This window comes from Eulemur rufifrons, chromosome 6, assembly GCF_041146395.1.
Source record: "Eulemur rufifrons isolate Redbay chromosome 6, OSU_ERuf_1, whole genome shotgun sequence".
NCBI classification, from domain to species: domain Eukaryota; kingdom Metazoa; phylum Chordata; class Mammalia; order Primates; family Lemuridae; genus Eulemur; species Eulemur rufifrons.
The window spans coordinates 43208045-43224678 of record NC_090988.1 but is presented as its reverse complement, the minus strand read 5'-3'; the positions used below and the strand labels follow the sequence as shown (position 1 = coordinate 43224678).

The 16634-nt window shown below is 35.0% G+C and overlaps 1 protein-coding gene across 14 annotated transcripts in view; it reads right to left on the bottom strand.

Annotated features, from left to right (window-relative positions):
* The window catches only part of PICALM (phosphatidylinositol binding clathrin assembly protein), a 98441-nt gene that overhangs the window by 50193 nt on the left and 31614 nt on the right, over positions 1-16634 (bottom strand). For all 14 annotated transcript variants that reach the window (XM_069470973.1, XM_069470964.1, XM_069470967.1 and 11 more), the window contains exons 2-5: positions 16018-16160; positions 11551-11626; positions 7244-7346; positions 310-403 (exon numbers count right to left, since the gene is read on the bottom strand). In XM_069470973.1, coding sequence (XP_069327074.1) covers positions 310-403; positions 7244-7346; positions 11551-11626; positions 16018-16137 — 393 coding nt within the window. In that variant the 5' untranslated portion in view covers positions 16138-16160. The remainder of the gene's footprint in view (positions 1-309; positions 404-7243; positions 7347-11550; positions 11627-16017; positions 16161-16634) is intronic.

The following is a 16634-nucleotide window of genomic DNA, read 5'->3' as shown; positions in this document are numbered from 1 at the left end:
AATTAATTTCAGCATGAAATTGTCACTGTTCCATTCACTGACACTTATAATCTCTAAAATAAAACATCTTAAGATAGATGGCAAAAAAAAGAAAGAAAGAAAAGAACAGAGTTGAAAATGTTAACTTCTAACATACTACAAACAAATGACAAAGCTGGCAACTGGTTCAAGTAATAGAACCACTTTTACAGAAAATCCTTAGCCAAGCAAGATACTAAAGCGAAATCTAGAGTCTATGAAATTTGAGAATAAATACTATTATGAGTTATAATAATCTAATTTTTAACATCATAAACATAAACAACTTACATTAAAATCAAGAAGTGCATCCATTTGATTTTGAATAATTGGTACAGTTTTTAAGAGTTTTTCTGTGTTCATTGTTCTCATAACTCCATCAGCGCTGTTATAAAAAAAAAGGAAACAATTGAATTTGCTATTAAGTTTACACTTTTAACTACCATCTGGTTCTCTACTTCAACAGAGAACAAAGCTGCCATGAAATGTCACATATTTTTAAGTCATTATTGAATCTGAAACCTCAAGCAGAGATTATACAGAAAAAACAAAAATAGGCAACACTGTATCTCCAATATCAAGGTACTCATTTAAAACTAAAAAAGAATAAGAAGATGTAAAACATGAGACATAAAAACAAAAGTTTACGTTATACAGTCAGGGAAATAGTGTACTTTTCACATGAGGGAATCAGCTGATCCTCACAACCAACCACTCATGTGTAAAGAGCAGCTGGACCAATTTAATTACAAATAAAAAAAGATCATTTGCCTCAAGGTCACATCACAGTTAAACACTGTACAGTCAGAAGTTGAACTCAAGTCTTGGAGCACTGCTTTATTTAAAGTATTTTATTCATGATTCAAGCAGCAATGGCTTGTAATACAGAAAATTATAACTAAAACCACTTCATTACAAAATAAAGAACAATTTTATCAAGTCATTCTAACCTTTCTAATCTGGCTATTAAACAAGGACTGGTTTTTCATTTGTTTGTTTGTTTGTTTGTTTGTTTGTTTAAAGAGACAGGGTCTCACTCTGTTGCCCAGGCTGGAGTGCGGTGGCATGATCACAGCTCACTATAGCCTCGAACTTTTGAGCTCAAGCAATCCTCCTGCCTCAGCCCTTCCCAGGAGCTTTTAAAATTTTTTGTAGAGGCGGGATATTCCTATGTTGCCCAGGCTGGTCTCTGATTCCTGGCTTCACGTGGTCTTCCTGCCTCAGCCTCCCAAAGTGCTGAGACTACAGATGTTCAGCCACTGAGCCCAGCCAGAGTACTATATTTAATATTCTGTTAAATATTTCCAAACAGATTAGAGATTTCTAAAGATAAAGAAATACAAGCAGTATCAAATAAACTGGAAATTTTCAAAACTGGTACCAAAAAACACTAGATAAAAGGTATATTAAGTGCTTACCATGTAACAGGCTTGGTATTATACTAAGGATTTGAGGTAAGTTTCTTCTTTACAACACTTTCTTTATTCTCATACACATCACACTCTCATTTTATCAGTCACTATTAGTTACCTTCTAATGTTCCTTCTCTCTTCTTGCTGAAGTCATATTTTGACCTCTGGTCACTTCTTCATCACAGAACACTTGAACACTGGCTCAGTCTTTCTTGGTTAACTTCAACATCTACATGGCTCTGATACTAAACTTACTGACTCCAGAAACTACATCATCCCATCTCTCACCAATAAATTAAAAAAAGACAAAATTCAACTTATGCAGACACCTTACTCTCCTATTCTTTTAACCTTCCAACCGATTTGGTCAAATATTCCCATAGTAAAAACTATTTGATGTCATCCAAAAACTTCAATTTAACAACTCTACCACTACCCACGTTGATCCCTTCTCATTTTTAAGTTCCTTCATCTAGCTTAGAATTCCACAGACCATTATTATAATCGCTGCTTTGCAAATACCCTTAACTTTATTGCACCTCTCTTTTTCCGTTTCAGTCATCTGGCAAATTCACAATCCTGGCTAAGCAAAGACTTAATTTATCCATGCTTGTACACACAGTTGAGTGCTAGTAAAGAAAACCATAAAAATGGGCAAACTGGCAAAACTAAAATTTCATGACCATCAACCTCAATTGAGTACACAATATTGCCAGCATTTTAGCCTTCTCTAATGAACTTCTCTCCTAAACATCTTCAAATCTCTTTCTTCTAATCCTCCATCCCTGACTCTCCACACCCAACACACAAACTCTCAGCTCATAACTCTCAAAATATTTCATTCAGCAATAGAAAACAACAAAAAGAGACTAGCATTCTTGCCATCCAAACTACATCTATCTGGTCTGCTCCTGTTACAATGGAGGAAACATTTCTATCAAATGAATCACCTCACACAGGTCTTCTGGATCCCACTCTGTCACAGCCAATCTGCTTATCCTTCCTTTCTATAACATGGCACTGTCCAACAGAGCTATCTGCAATACTGAAAATGTTCTATATCTGCACCATTCAATATGGGAGGCTGGACTAGCCGTATGTGGCTTTTGAGCATCTGAAATATGATGCAACTGAGGAACTGTTTTTTATTTCATCTTAATCATCGCAATAGCCACACGTGGCAAGTAACTGCCACACTGACCAGCACAGCTCGTTAATCTCTTCTTTTATACTAGATCATTCCCATAAACATGCAAACACAGGCTCTAGGAGCACCATTCTTTAAATATGCGCGTACACACACACACTCCACTTATTCCCACTTTCCATCCAGCTACCACTTCCCTTGCAGAGCCAAATATACTTTTCAAAAGAGTTGACACTTCCTCACTTTCCATTCATTTTTTAGTTCATTCTGATATGAGGTCCACTCCTAACACCCCAGTTAAACTTCCCTACTTTAATCTAGAAATTCCATATTGCCTCTCCAATGGGCACTTTACTTTATCTGACTAGACTTTTCAGCATCATTCAAAAGTTTCCCTCATTTTTAAAATACTCTCTTACCATCCATTATACCTCTCTTTCATTTTCTTCCCACCTCACTATCATTTGTTCAGTCTCTTTTATTGGCTCCTCATCCTCTACCCATCCTCCAAAATAGATGTTGGTATACCTCAAGGTGTTTCTGGGCCCTCTCCTCTCATTCTATACTCACGCTCCCTGAGTTATCTGTCATTCTCAAGGCCAAAATTACTGAAATGCCATTGACATATTTCTATTCCCATACTAGAACTCTCAACTTTCAAGTTAATATATCTAATTGCTTACTTGATATCTCAGCCTGTATTAATTACAGGCATCTCAAAACTAGTATTTCTAAATTAAATCCTTAGTTCTTTGTCACTACACCCTATACAACCCTTAAAACTCTCACCAGTAAAAGGTGCTACCTTCTTGGTAATTTATGCCGGCCACTTCAGAAACATTTTCAATTCCTTCCTCCCCACTAGCCTTCAAATCATTTCTTCTCAGAAAACTTTAAATGTCTCAAATTAGAAAAATCTTATCATATGCTTATGATATCATATACTTATATTAAAATTCAAAAAAAATAATTTACAAACTCAAATACTTGAAAATGATTCAGACCAAATGCACGACAATTCATATACTCTATGTATAGGCTTTTATGATTTCTTAAATGGATTATAATTAAATTCAGATACTTGCTTCCCAAATACAAGAGAACAATGGATTAAAGGTTTACCTTCCATGTACTTGTTCATAAACAATATCTGGATCGTTCCTGCTTTTTCTTGTTATACAACCATGTCTTATCACTTTGGACTATACAAATTTATAACATAAAGTAATTCTACATGATGAATACTACCAAAAAATGGAATGTTAAACAAAAAGAAAATGAAGGGACCAGTGTTTAACAAACAAATGAAAAGATAAACCCACAGGCAATTTACTCAATCTATTTTTCATAGAACCATGTAATGTGCTGTTTATAAACTCATCTAGTCATCTTTTCAAAAATTATTAAGCTTATACTATGTTTAGACACTGTAACAAGTTCTGAAGATATAAATATGAACTAGAGTATAATGTCCTCATGAAAGTGACAGTGTCAGATACAATCTAACAACACAAATACGGCTTTCTCAAGGAAATGATGTTTAAACAAATTCTTGAAGAATGCCTAAGAATTTGCCAGAATAACAAAAGAGGGCTTTTACAGAAAGAAGGAATTATATATGAGTGAAAAGCCATCTAAAAGGGCCAGGCAGCGATGACTCACGCCTGTAATCCTAGGACTCTGGGAGGCCAAGCCAGGAGAATCACTTGAGCTTAGGAGTTTGAGATCAGCCTGAGAAAGAGCAAGACTTCATATCTCTACCGAAAAAATTGAAAAAAATTATCCGAGGTGTGGTGGCCCTCGCCTGTAGTCCCAGCTACTAGGGAGGCTAAGGCAGGAGGATCCTTTAAGCTCAGGAGTTTGAGGTTGCAGTGAGCTGTGATGACGCCACTGTACTCTAGCCAGGGCAACAGAGCGGGATTCCATCTCAAAAAAAAAAAAAAAAAAAAAAAGGCCATTTAACCATTATCTGGTAATAATTCATTTTGATTTTTCAATATCCTGTATTTCTATTTAATGACAGTTGGCTTCTACCTTACTTTTTTTTAACCAAGGTAGAGTAAATCAAAGATTAAAATATAAAACACTGAATCCATAAATATATCTGATGAAAACATCAGCAGGTAACTGAGCATTCTAAGGTAGCTCACTTTGAGCTTGCTTGAAAGATAAAAGCCACAAAGATAAAGATAACAACTTTGATCACATAAGGTTTTAAAGCTTTTAACAATGTTAAAAAACAGGGAAAAATACTTGTATCCCATGATAATTTACTAACACACAAAGAGCTAATTTGTTGAGTGTTTATGCGTTGAGCATTACATATAATATTTCATTTAATTCTCACGATCATCCTAATAGATAAATACCATTAATATCATCATCATTTTACAGATGAAGTAACTCAGAGCTTAAGTCGAGGCTTCCCAATTGTGCCACAGTATACAAGTATGGTAGAAAAGCGTTTTATGTGTTCCAAGATACTGATCCTTTAGCCCCAACGTCCCCAACTCCCAGGCCTGTTAGAAACCGGGCCGCTGTGCATCACTGCCTGCGCTCTGCCTCCCCCTTCCCACTCCCTGCCCCCATCTGTAGAAAACTGTCTTCCATGAAACCAGCCCCTGACGCCAAAAAGGTGGGGGACTGCTGCTTTAACCATTAAGCCTCAAGCACTCTTCTCCATTTATCCCAGTATCCTGTATAAATAGTATCAGTCTGTGTACCATGTGAAAAAAGTTAGCAAGCTGATGGATATGTAATAAAAGATAGTTGTTCTTAGGAAATATGCACTGAAGTATTAAGGGATATAAACTATAAAAAGGCTAGAGGTATATAACCCACTCTTAAATGGTTCTGGGGAGAAAAAAGTGTGTGTGTGTATACAGAGAGACAGAAAATATGATTAAGCAAATATGGCAAAATGTTAATGGCTGAGTAAAGTGTACAGGAAATTCTCTGTAATATTCTTACAACATTTCTGAAGTGAAATTACTTCAAAATAACATTATTTTTTAAAAGTCAGAAAACTGGCTAAAGTATCTGTCTAAAGTCCCTCATCTAATTGGAATGAAACTAGAATTCAAACTTAGATTCATCTGACTGAAAAAGCCTGTGAATTCTTACCATTTTTCAAGACAATAAAAAGAATGAAAAACCCAATAAAGAAATGGGCAAAGGGCATCAAAAGACAATTAACAAAGCATGAATGAATTTTAAAAAAGAGAAGGGCTCAGTATCACCATTTATTCAATTATTCATCAAGCAGTAATAAAATGAACACCTGAGATCCATTTCCATGATGATGGAAGAATACAGAAAAAGAGGTATTTATAACTTTATTTAAGTCAATAATTTGGTATAACTTTTAAAAAGGGTAATTTGGTGTTTTCTATTAAAATGTTAAATGTATACGTATCTTATGACTCACCAATTCTAAGAATTTATTGTACAGGAAAACTACTTTAGAATGCAATCATATGTAAAAGAATGGTCAATCCATTCTTTTTGTAAGATAAAAAATCAAACGTACATCTCAAAAAATTCTATAATCACTCATAACAATGAGATGGATCTATGTGTACATGCATCTGTCTGTGGGGGCGTGAGTAGCATTCAAAGAATGTGATCCAATTTTTACATAATTTTTATTTCTATTTACACACAAAGAAAAGATTAGATACACTGAAATGTTAACATTTCCTACAAGTTAGGTTGCTACATTGCCTGAATTTTTATTAGTTTATGTTTTTACATTTTTTTTTGAGACAGAGTCTCACTCTGTTGCCCAGGCTAGAGTGCTGTGGCGTCAGCCTAGCTCACAGCAACCTCAAATTCCTGGGCTCACGCGATCCTACTGCCTCAGCCTCCCAAGTAACTGGGACTACAGGCATGTGCCACCATGCCCGGCTAATTTTTTGTATGTATTTTTAGTTGTCTGGCTAATTTGCTTCTATTTTTAGTAGAGATAGGGTCTCGCTCTTGCTCAGGCTGGTCTCGAACTCCTGAGCTCAAGTGATCCTCCTGCCTCAGCCTCCCTAGTACCTGGGACTACAGGTGCTCACCACCACACCCAGGTAACTTTTTTCTATTTTTTGTAGAGACGGAGATCTTCTCATATTGCACAGGCTGGTCTTGAACGCGTGACCTCAAGTGATCCTCCCACCTTGGCCTCCCAAAATGCTAGGATTATAGGCATGAGCTGTACTGTGACCAGTTTAGAGGTCATTACCTTAAGTGACACAACTCAAAAACAGAAAGTCAAATACCACATGTTCTCACTTATAAGTGGGAGCTATTAATAAATAATGTGAACACATGTACATGGTGTGTACAAATGATTGCAGACTAGGAAGAGTTGAGGGTGGGTGGGGCAGTGGATGATGAGAAATTACTTAATGGGGACAAAGTACATTATTCAGGTGATAGACACCCTAACAGCCCAGACTTTACCGCTATGCAATATATCCATGTAACAAAACTGCATTTGTACCCCTTAAATTTATACAAATAAAAAAAAGAAATATGAAGTTCTTTTAAAACTGGCTAAAATTTCATAATTCATAATCTAATAATTCCTGTTTTTTCCCCATCCCTTAAATAATTCCTGTTTTATATTTTTAAATATTCAAATCCATTTGATATCAAAAAAAGAGAAAGCTTAACTCACCCTCTCTTCACTTTTGTGAAATCAAATGCAACTTGTCTGTATGAAACTGCTTTTTCATTTAAGTATCTACTATATCGCCTAATAAATGTAGACATGTCATATCCTGTAAAAAAAAAAAAAAAAAGGAATAAAAGTTTTCATAAATGGTGAATATAACAATTTGTCCAGAAAAACAACTTATTTTATCCAATGGCAATAATGTTTTGATATTCCAACTCAATTTAGTGATGTAAATTAAGTAACTAATGATTAATATCTTATTATGTTAAATTCTCTAAGACCGCAATTTTTAAATGGGATATGTTGTATATGGTTTTAAAGATCTTTTCCCTTAGGATTTCACTAAAATAGGAAGTCTCTTTTGCTTCTGATCAACATTCCTATACTTTATTTACCAGGAATTGGAAAAACATGTTTTCTTACACAACTTAACCTTACAACTCCAATTTAACATTCTAAGGAACTATTAATACAATCCCATTCCTCAAATCAGCAAGCAACTCTATATAATTTTCATATTTAATACTAATAAAATATTTAGCTGTGTACTATTTAGAACCATAACTTATAGGTGCCAACCTTATAAAAAGTATGGAAAATTATTGCCTACTATAATGAAAGAAATGGCAATATGCAAGGTTTAACACATTGACAGCCACACTAGAAAAAAAAAAAATTTTCTTTGGGGCCACAGTGTTTTAGTATGAAAACAGAACAAAAACTTCAAGAACAAAACGATCCTTTCTAATTTAATGAAAAATTTGATATTTTTTATTGTTTTCTGTAAGTGAGTTATATGCAATTAAATTGTCAATATTAATTGTAACAATAAGAAAATCAACAAGTAAGATTTTCACAAACCAACTACAGTTACATATGCTTCTCAAGACCCTGGGCTCAAAATTAGTGTTAGTTAAATACAACTCACATGGCAGTTAATTTGTTAAGGCATAACAAAAAACAATTATACAAATGTTTTCAATAAAACTTTCTAAGTCGATACAAAAATCATTCTAAGATTTTGTTTCATCACAATGAGATTTAAAAACTTCAACAACATTAAGAAAATATTATTTTTAAAAAACACCAAAAACCTTGTATTTTAATTATCACCTGGCTCAAGGAAGCCTATAAAGTTTTGCTCCTCATTGAAAAGTGGGTCTATTTCATTTTAACTCATCTTCATGTAACAAAGTCAACTTTACTTGATGATCTCTACTACTTTAAAGTGAGAATACCTACCAAAGCAACCAAAAACTATGAAGGAAGTAACTGGACTTTAACATCATCACCAGTTCGTTTATTCAGCAAATATTTACTGAGTGTCTACTAAGTACCGCTGGAAAAAGCTCAGTAAACAAAACAGAAAATAATTACTGCTTTCATACAGCCTCATACCTACTAGTAAACTTTTATCATGTGTTACATATTCACATTCCTCAGCTCTTTGGTTCATACTGTTCTGACTATCCACTCTATCCCATCCACTCTGATAGAAGAAATACCTCTCTCTCCTTTCAAGGCTCAACCTCTTTGAAACATTCCTTGAACCCTCTGTGCTCCCATATTATTCATACCCCAAGTACAACTCCAAGCTATTAGCTGTACACAATGTCTGCCCCACTCACTAGATTATAAGTTTACTTATGACCATATACATTCAATATAATATCCAATATACATTTAATGTGCCAGACTCCATCCCACAGAATACATCAGCAATCAAAATTATTTTTCAAAAACACCACTGAATTATATGCTTTTAACTACTGTTTAGTTTTATCTTTATAATCTCTTTAGAATATGAGCTTAAAAAAGAAAAAAGAAGCCCTAAAAACCGTCCTTTACATAAAAGGAATGAAATTCTTAAAATGATATCACTGTAATAGCTTAAGAAAATGGGAACCAGCTTAATCAAGACCCCATCTCTACTAAAAATAGAAAATTAGCCACGCATCATGGTGCATGCCTGTAGTCTCAGCTACTTTGGAGGCTGAGGCAGGAGGCTCGCTTAAGCCCAGGAGTTTGAGGTTGCAGTGAGCTATCATGATGCCGCTGCACTCTACCCAGGGCAACAGAGCAAGACTCTGTCTCAAAAAAAAAAAAAAAAAAGAAAGAAAGAAAGAAAGAACAGAGTAAGAGAGAGGGAAAATGGGAAGGGAAGGGGAGGGGAGGGGAGGGGAGGGGAGGGGAGGGAAAGAGAAAGCGAAAGAGAAAGAAAATGGGAAATTATAAGTTAATAAGACACAAAAAGCCTACTGAGACATAAGCAAAAACTGCTCTAGAGCAGTGCTTTGTATATTATTTTTCACAGACTTTTAAAGTTCAAATAATTGAGAAAGGAGGAAGGAAGTAGAAATAAAAGTCTGAGCAGGCAGTTTCTTCCATGGCCCTGAAAACAGAGAAGCTCCATTTTTATCTATTATGTATACATATATGGCTTCTGTTTAAGATTTTATTTCAAAAAAGGGCTGGGGGCCTAATGTTTATTTATTTATTTATTTTTCTTATTTAGACCACTGTAACTCTTGTTATAATGAATTTTGTAACACTGGGTCCAAAGTATAGGTGACTGGCCTACCTGATGTCTGGAAGATAGGGCATGAAATTCATTCTAGATAGTAATTCCACCTGCCAATATGAGACAAGGATTGAACTGGACAGCTCCTAACCCAAAGGCAGCCAGGCACTAAATTCCATTGATTTTACCTCCACAAGAACCACAGTTCAGTTCCTCATCACCTCTCCACTAGATGACCAGAATGATGACTAGAACAGTCTCAGCATCTTCAGGACATGGTTCACTGGGATGCAACTTGACTGAGCTATGATGCTTTCTTTGTAACACATACTCCCTCCCTCTCCCCTCTTCCCTCTACTCAAAACTTTGATAGTTTCCCGAAGCATTATAAAATCCCAACTCTACCAAAATCTTCTTTGCCTGATTTTTTGGCTCTGAACAGCTTCTCAAGGGCTATCTGCCACTACATGTTCTCTAATATACCATTCATACATTCTATTCATACTCATTTGCTCTATGAATCTTAAATATTCCATGTACTTTCACACCCACGTCTATCTGTGTTCCTGTGCTTAAGCCAATTCGTCTCCTCATCTTTCAGAGCCCAGCAAATCTCACCTTCTCTAAAGGCATTTATTTCCCAGATTGAGCCTCGACTGTTGAATATTCCCAAATCGTTTGGTACATCCTTTATGACTGCAGTACCCCCCCCAACCCACAGGGGGCACAGAGCAGGAGGTGAGCAGCTTTATTTGTATTTACAGCTGCCCCCCACTGCTTGCATCCATCATGGCCTGAGCTCTGCCCCTGTCAGATCAGTCACTGTCTCCCATCAACCCCAGATGGGACCATCTAGTTGCAGGAAAACAAGCTCAGGGCTCCCACTGATTCTGCATTATGGTGAGTTGTATAATTATTTCATTACATATTATAATGTAATAATATATAGAAATACAGTGCACAATAAATGTAACACACCTGAATCATCCAGAAATCATGCCCCTCTCCCCCCCTACTGGTCTGCGGAAAAACTGTCTTCTGTGAAAGCGGTCCCTGACGCCAAAAAGGTTGGAGACGGCTGCTTTATGAGGTTCTTCCTGAAGCTGACATTCTATAATGCTAACAGCCTAGTTCTGGAACTAAGTTCAACAGATCCCATTAAGACAGAATGTGCATAGATGGCTACAACCAGATTATGGCAATTTCAAGTTACCGAAGTAAGAGTAAAATTTTTTTAAAAAGTAACAGGTATGGGTATCAATGAGAAATTCAGATAAATAAACTATATTCACCTTAGCTACTAAAACATATACTATTACAACTACAGTTCTTGAAAGGAAGCATAAAATAATACAACAATAACAATGAAAGTAGATACTTACATAGTGTTTCTTATATGCCAGGCATTGTTACTAAGCACTTTATAGTAATTAACTAGGTTTGCCTTCATGAGAACCTTATTGGGTAGGTACTATCATTATTCTATTCTACAGACGCAGAGAGGTGAAGTAAATTGCTCAAGTTCACATAGCTGGTAAGCAGTGAAGAGGGGATTCAAATCAAGGCAGTCCAGCGCCAGAGTCCATGCTCTCATATAACTAACCTGTACTGCCTCCCCACAAGCTTTGGGTGTCAGATAGTAAAATCAATTGTAATCTTCAAATTAAGACAGTTTTTTCTTTCCTACAACTTTCACTAAAATATGAGGTCTAAAAGAGTTAAATTCTACAGTAATCACCATGGAAATCACTCTTTTGATTTTCAATAACAAGTAAGTTATCTTTACCTTGCAATCCACTCTTATCCAAAAAATTGCTTAAGTTAAACAACGTGTTTCTTGAAGCCAAATACTGAATAAAACGCTGGAAAAAAACAAACAAATAATTACATCAAATTAAGGTACTGACATCTCACAAACTCTAATTTGAAAATTAGGAGGAAAAGTTATGGTTAACACATTCCATTGAGCTTATCTAGTTTAAATTTCTCATCCTCATTCCTCCCATGAACTAAATACCAAACCTAAAAGCATAATACACATTCTTCACTAGCATGAGAATTTATTAAAGTCAAAATTTTAAAAGGGAATACACACTTTTAAATTGGAACCAGTAATTTTGGTTTCATTGTAGCATATTAGGACTACAGCTGATAGGTGGTATCTGTATTTTATTTATTTTAAAGGTATCTTTCCAGAGGAGGCACCTGTATCTTAAACAGCTACCTGGTGTCCCAAATTTTTATGACTTTTTTGTAAACAAAATACTTTTAACCACATAAGAGAGCAGTATTACAGAGATCATCTTACCCCTTGCCCAGATTAATATATTAACATGTTCACTTCAGATCTTATTATAGAATTAAAACATTATAGACTCCTTTGAAGACACACACCTTCAACTTCATTCCCCTCCCTCCCTCTTCAGAGGTGACTACTCTTCTGAAGCAGGTACATACCATTTCCACATATTTTAAAAATTTAACTAGATGTATAAGTTATCTATAAGCCATACCTAATTTTGCTTTCTAGTTTAATTTTACAGAAATATCATAGTATATTCTTTTGCAATGTGACTTTTAACTCAACTTTTTCCCAAGATTTATCCATTTACTATATGTTAGTCTAGTTCATTCATTTTAAAAGATGTTTTAGTATTCCAATGGACTAATACATCACTATGAATTCATTTCTTTATTTATGGATAGTTAAGTTCTTCCTAATTTTCACTATTAATAACAATGTTTTATTGACATTTTTGTTCTTGGTCTCCATGCACAATTATATGAGTTTCTCAGGATATATACTTAGGAGTGAATTATTAGGGTGGGATGTAAGTAAAAAGTTCATCTTCTCAATACTGTCAAAATGCTCTCCAAAGTGCTTACCGTAGCACATTTTTTTAACTCTAAAACAGCCACAGAAAGACCTTTCAACTTCACTTCTCCTTAGGATTCCCTTTCTTTTTTTTCAAATGCGTGCAGAGGCTTACTATCACCCAGGATGTACACCATCACCCTAACAACTCAATCTTGTTCACCTGAGATCACCCCAAACCAACAAACCAGGATTTTGAAAACCAATTGGTAAATTGAAGGCTCATGCTCTGTCATTATTCTAAAACAATCTGTTTCAAAAAGGTGTTAAAATATAAGACAACATTGAGACTATGATTTTATAGGCTTTGATACGATGATTCTTCTTAACCTCTGCATTCTAGGAATAAATGTAAATACCAGGCCATTTCATCCATGACTTTAGAGATAATAAATCTAAATTTTCCTTTTCATTCCTAATATTTAGTAAGACATATGGCTTTAATCAAGTTTTGGTTTTGTTCTCAACAGCATCCCAATGATATTCAAAATGGTATTAAGCACCATGCCACAAATCTGGCAAGTAACAAGGCTTCACAGGTCACCATTTTGGGTCATAAGAGGTAATTAGGAATGCATCACCCTAAAACTCTCATTTAAAGAATGGCAAAATGCTGATAAATGTTGAATCACAGGCATTTGCTGTGGTACACAGGCATTTGCTATACTATTCTCTCTACTATTGTGTATGTTCAAAATTTTTCATAACAAAATGTTTAAAGATTATGGTTTAGATTATTTTGTCCAAATACCTTATACTATTTATAAATCCATGCGTGGCTCTACATTTTCCTTTTTTCAATTTCATCTACAAATTTTTAACTCTACATTTTCATTTACTCATCACCTGCAACTTTTCATGTTGTAATAGGAGCCTTGATCAATTCTATTCACTCATTAAGGCATTATCATATTATTGATAAGGAAACTAAAGCTCACAGAAATGACTTGCTCAAGTCACCCAGTCAGGAAATGGGCAATGGTATAGGATCTCCTAGCAGACTGACATCAAGGGCCTATGACAAAATGCCCACTTGGCCTTAAGCTTTTGAGATTTTTCTCTGTGGCCAAGTTTCTTAACCTTAGAACTACCGACAGTTTGAACCAGATAATTCTTTGTTGTTGGGGATTGTCCTGTACATGACAAGATGTTTAGAAGCAGCCCTGGCCTTTACTAGGTACCAGTAAGCATCCCTTCCAGTTGTGACAAATGTCCCCTGAGAGTAAAGAAATCATCCCGCCTTTCCCACATAGTTTGAAAATCACTGCTCTATGGTATTCCCATCACCATTGCATAGTAAAATCCCATGCGTGCCCTTTAAAAGATTAATGACACCTGCCAATGGGAAAATCTGAGAGTTGTACAGACCAGCATAAAAAACAAGCTGAGTATGGGATTTCCCTTAGCTGTCTAAGGGAAGCTAAACATGAGTTCATCAGGCCTGGCATAGTGGCTCACACCTGTAATTCCAGCACTTTGGGAAGCCACAGCAAGAAGATCACTTGAGACCAGGAGTTTGAGACCAACCTGGGCAACATAATGAGATCCTGTCACTAAGAAAGTATTTTAAAACATTAGCCAGGCCTGATGATGTGTGCCTGCAGCTGGGATCACACCACTGCACTCCACCCTGGTAACAGAGTGAGACCCTGTCTCTTTAAAAACAAAAACAAAAACAAAAAAACACACATTTAAAAATAAATAAATAAATAAAAACATGAGTTTATCTAAAAACCACACTAAAATGCTACCTTTCTCTGTCGTGAGTCAATTCTATGGAATGACAGTCAACTCTGTTTTGCCTTTATCAACATTTTGCCTGTAGTACTGTCACCTTATATTTATAGCCTCTGAAAGCCACCATGGATATTTTGCCTCTTTATCTGGAATTATAATTGGTTTCTTTTCAAAGAATAAACTACACACAAACACACACACAAGAAAAATACATACAAACCTAAAATTCTTTAGAATAAAATCATCACGCTCTTAGTAAACACATTCCTGATAAGAGCAGAAACTATATCCTAGTTAAGATCAAAATGTTTCAAGTTAAACTTAACCTAGTATATCCAAACATTTCTATTAGTTCTGTCAACTTGTTATAACAAATTAGAAAGCAACTGAGTAACATATGTCCTAAAAACAGTCATATCTGTTGACTTAATAATCACATTTCGGGTAACATTTTGGTTAATCATTTTAAAAAATTAGAAACTACAAATGAAATCACAACATGGTGGTATTAACATTGAATAATCAAAACTAAATTTCCAGCAAGGGGAATAATTTAAAAAATTGGAATATATGATCAATTATGTTATTATTAAAGATGATAAATATAAAGAATACAGAACATGGTGAAGTTGATAGTATGATAGCATATAAAAAGCTAAAGATAATATTTTATCTAAATTATAATTATAGCTATTAAAAAATTCAAATACTTTTGGACAAGGACCAGAAAGGAACACCAAAATGTGCCAACAATAAGATCTGTAGGAATAATAAAGTTGTAGGTAAATTCCTGCTTCAATTTTGAACTTTAATAATGCTGTGTTAGTAGCTGTCAAAGAAGAGAGTAGAGTCTCTTACCTGAAAAGCTCAAAATAATGAGTGAAGTGATGGATGTCAGAAAGTCATAATATGCTCAGAAGACTAATACCAATGACTAAAGTCCCTTTTTATCTCCATGAGGGCTACCTTCCTAGGCTGCATTTTTCTAAGGCACATACCAATGTAGATTTACCTAGTTTTTACAAATAAGTATTGAGCAGAGGAAATATTTAAGGTTAAGAACCAAACTATTAGCTGCTAGACCATCATGGAAAACAAGATGATTCTCTCTAAACAGAAAACTGCAAAGCTTACATGTCTTATTTTTTACCCTTTTGGACAACAAAGAGTTCAGACACACCTCTCTGCTACAGAAGGCACGCTTCAATCAGTTCCTCTCAGCAAAATGTCATCAGAATCCTCAGTATCACAGCCTTGAACTAATAAGCAAAGTGCTTCCTCAGACAACTATAAGAGATCCGACAGAAATCTGAGTGTGCTATAATACAAAAGCAAATGGATACAGACAAATATATAGTCTATAAACAAGGCCTACAAAGAGTAGTGTTGATTATAGGCATTAATCTTTTCTTCTTGATCCCATTATTAAAGTCCTCTGTGTTCTGACCCATTTTCTGCTTTCTGGCTTACAGGCCACCTTTCCTCAAATTACAGGGTCTACAATTATATTTCTGGCTAGGCACCTTGCCCTTTTTACCTGTATTACTCGGTTGCTGAAGCTATTCCTGAAATTTCAATGAGAATTGACCTGAATAATCAGTTATCACACCAGTATACTTATAAACTAAAAATTCTGCTTACCTCATTTCCATACACCATCAAATGATGAGTTGTAATAAGAGACTTGAAGACCACCACCCAACTACTGTTAGTAGTTCTTTCAAATAAACTGTCTGCCAACTGTGGGATGTTCACATTCATCTCGTTTGTGCACTGAATTAAGTCTGAAATTAAAAATTTTAAAAACATTAATTTACTCTCTGGTTTTCGTTTATTGTTATTGCCAGATTAGCATAATAACAAGTGAAAGATCTAACAAAGTGAAGTAGCAATAGATAGTTTGCAGAAGTTGTTAAAAATCTCTCAGGAGAGCAATTGAGACCACCATAATCTACCTGAGAAGTGGGATACTAATTAGGATCACATAAATGATCAATAATACCAGAAAGTAAATCAAACTCCCTCAGGATGTAATTCATTCTGAAGTGCTTTATTCACCCCAAAATGAATTATTTCAAGGCCTCAAGGAACTTTTGGTCTTCTTACTACTCACAGACCTTCAGAGTTACAATACTGGTATTATTCATCTCTTTGAAATTGAATTTAAAATTTTTCTTTAAATAAAATTTGTTTAAACAAATCATACATATTAGAAGCACAAACAACCTGAAGGTCAAACTACCTTTATTAATATCTAC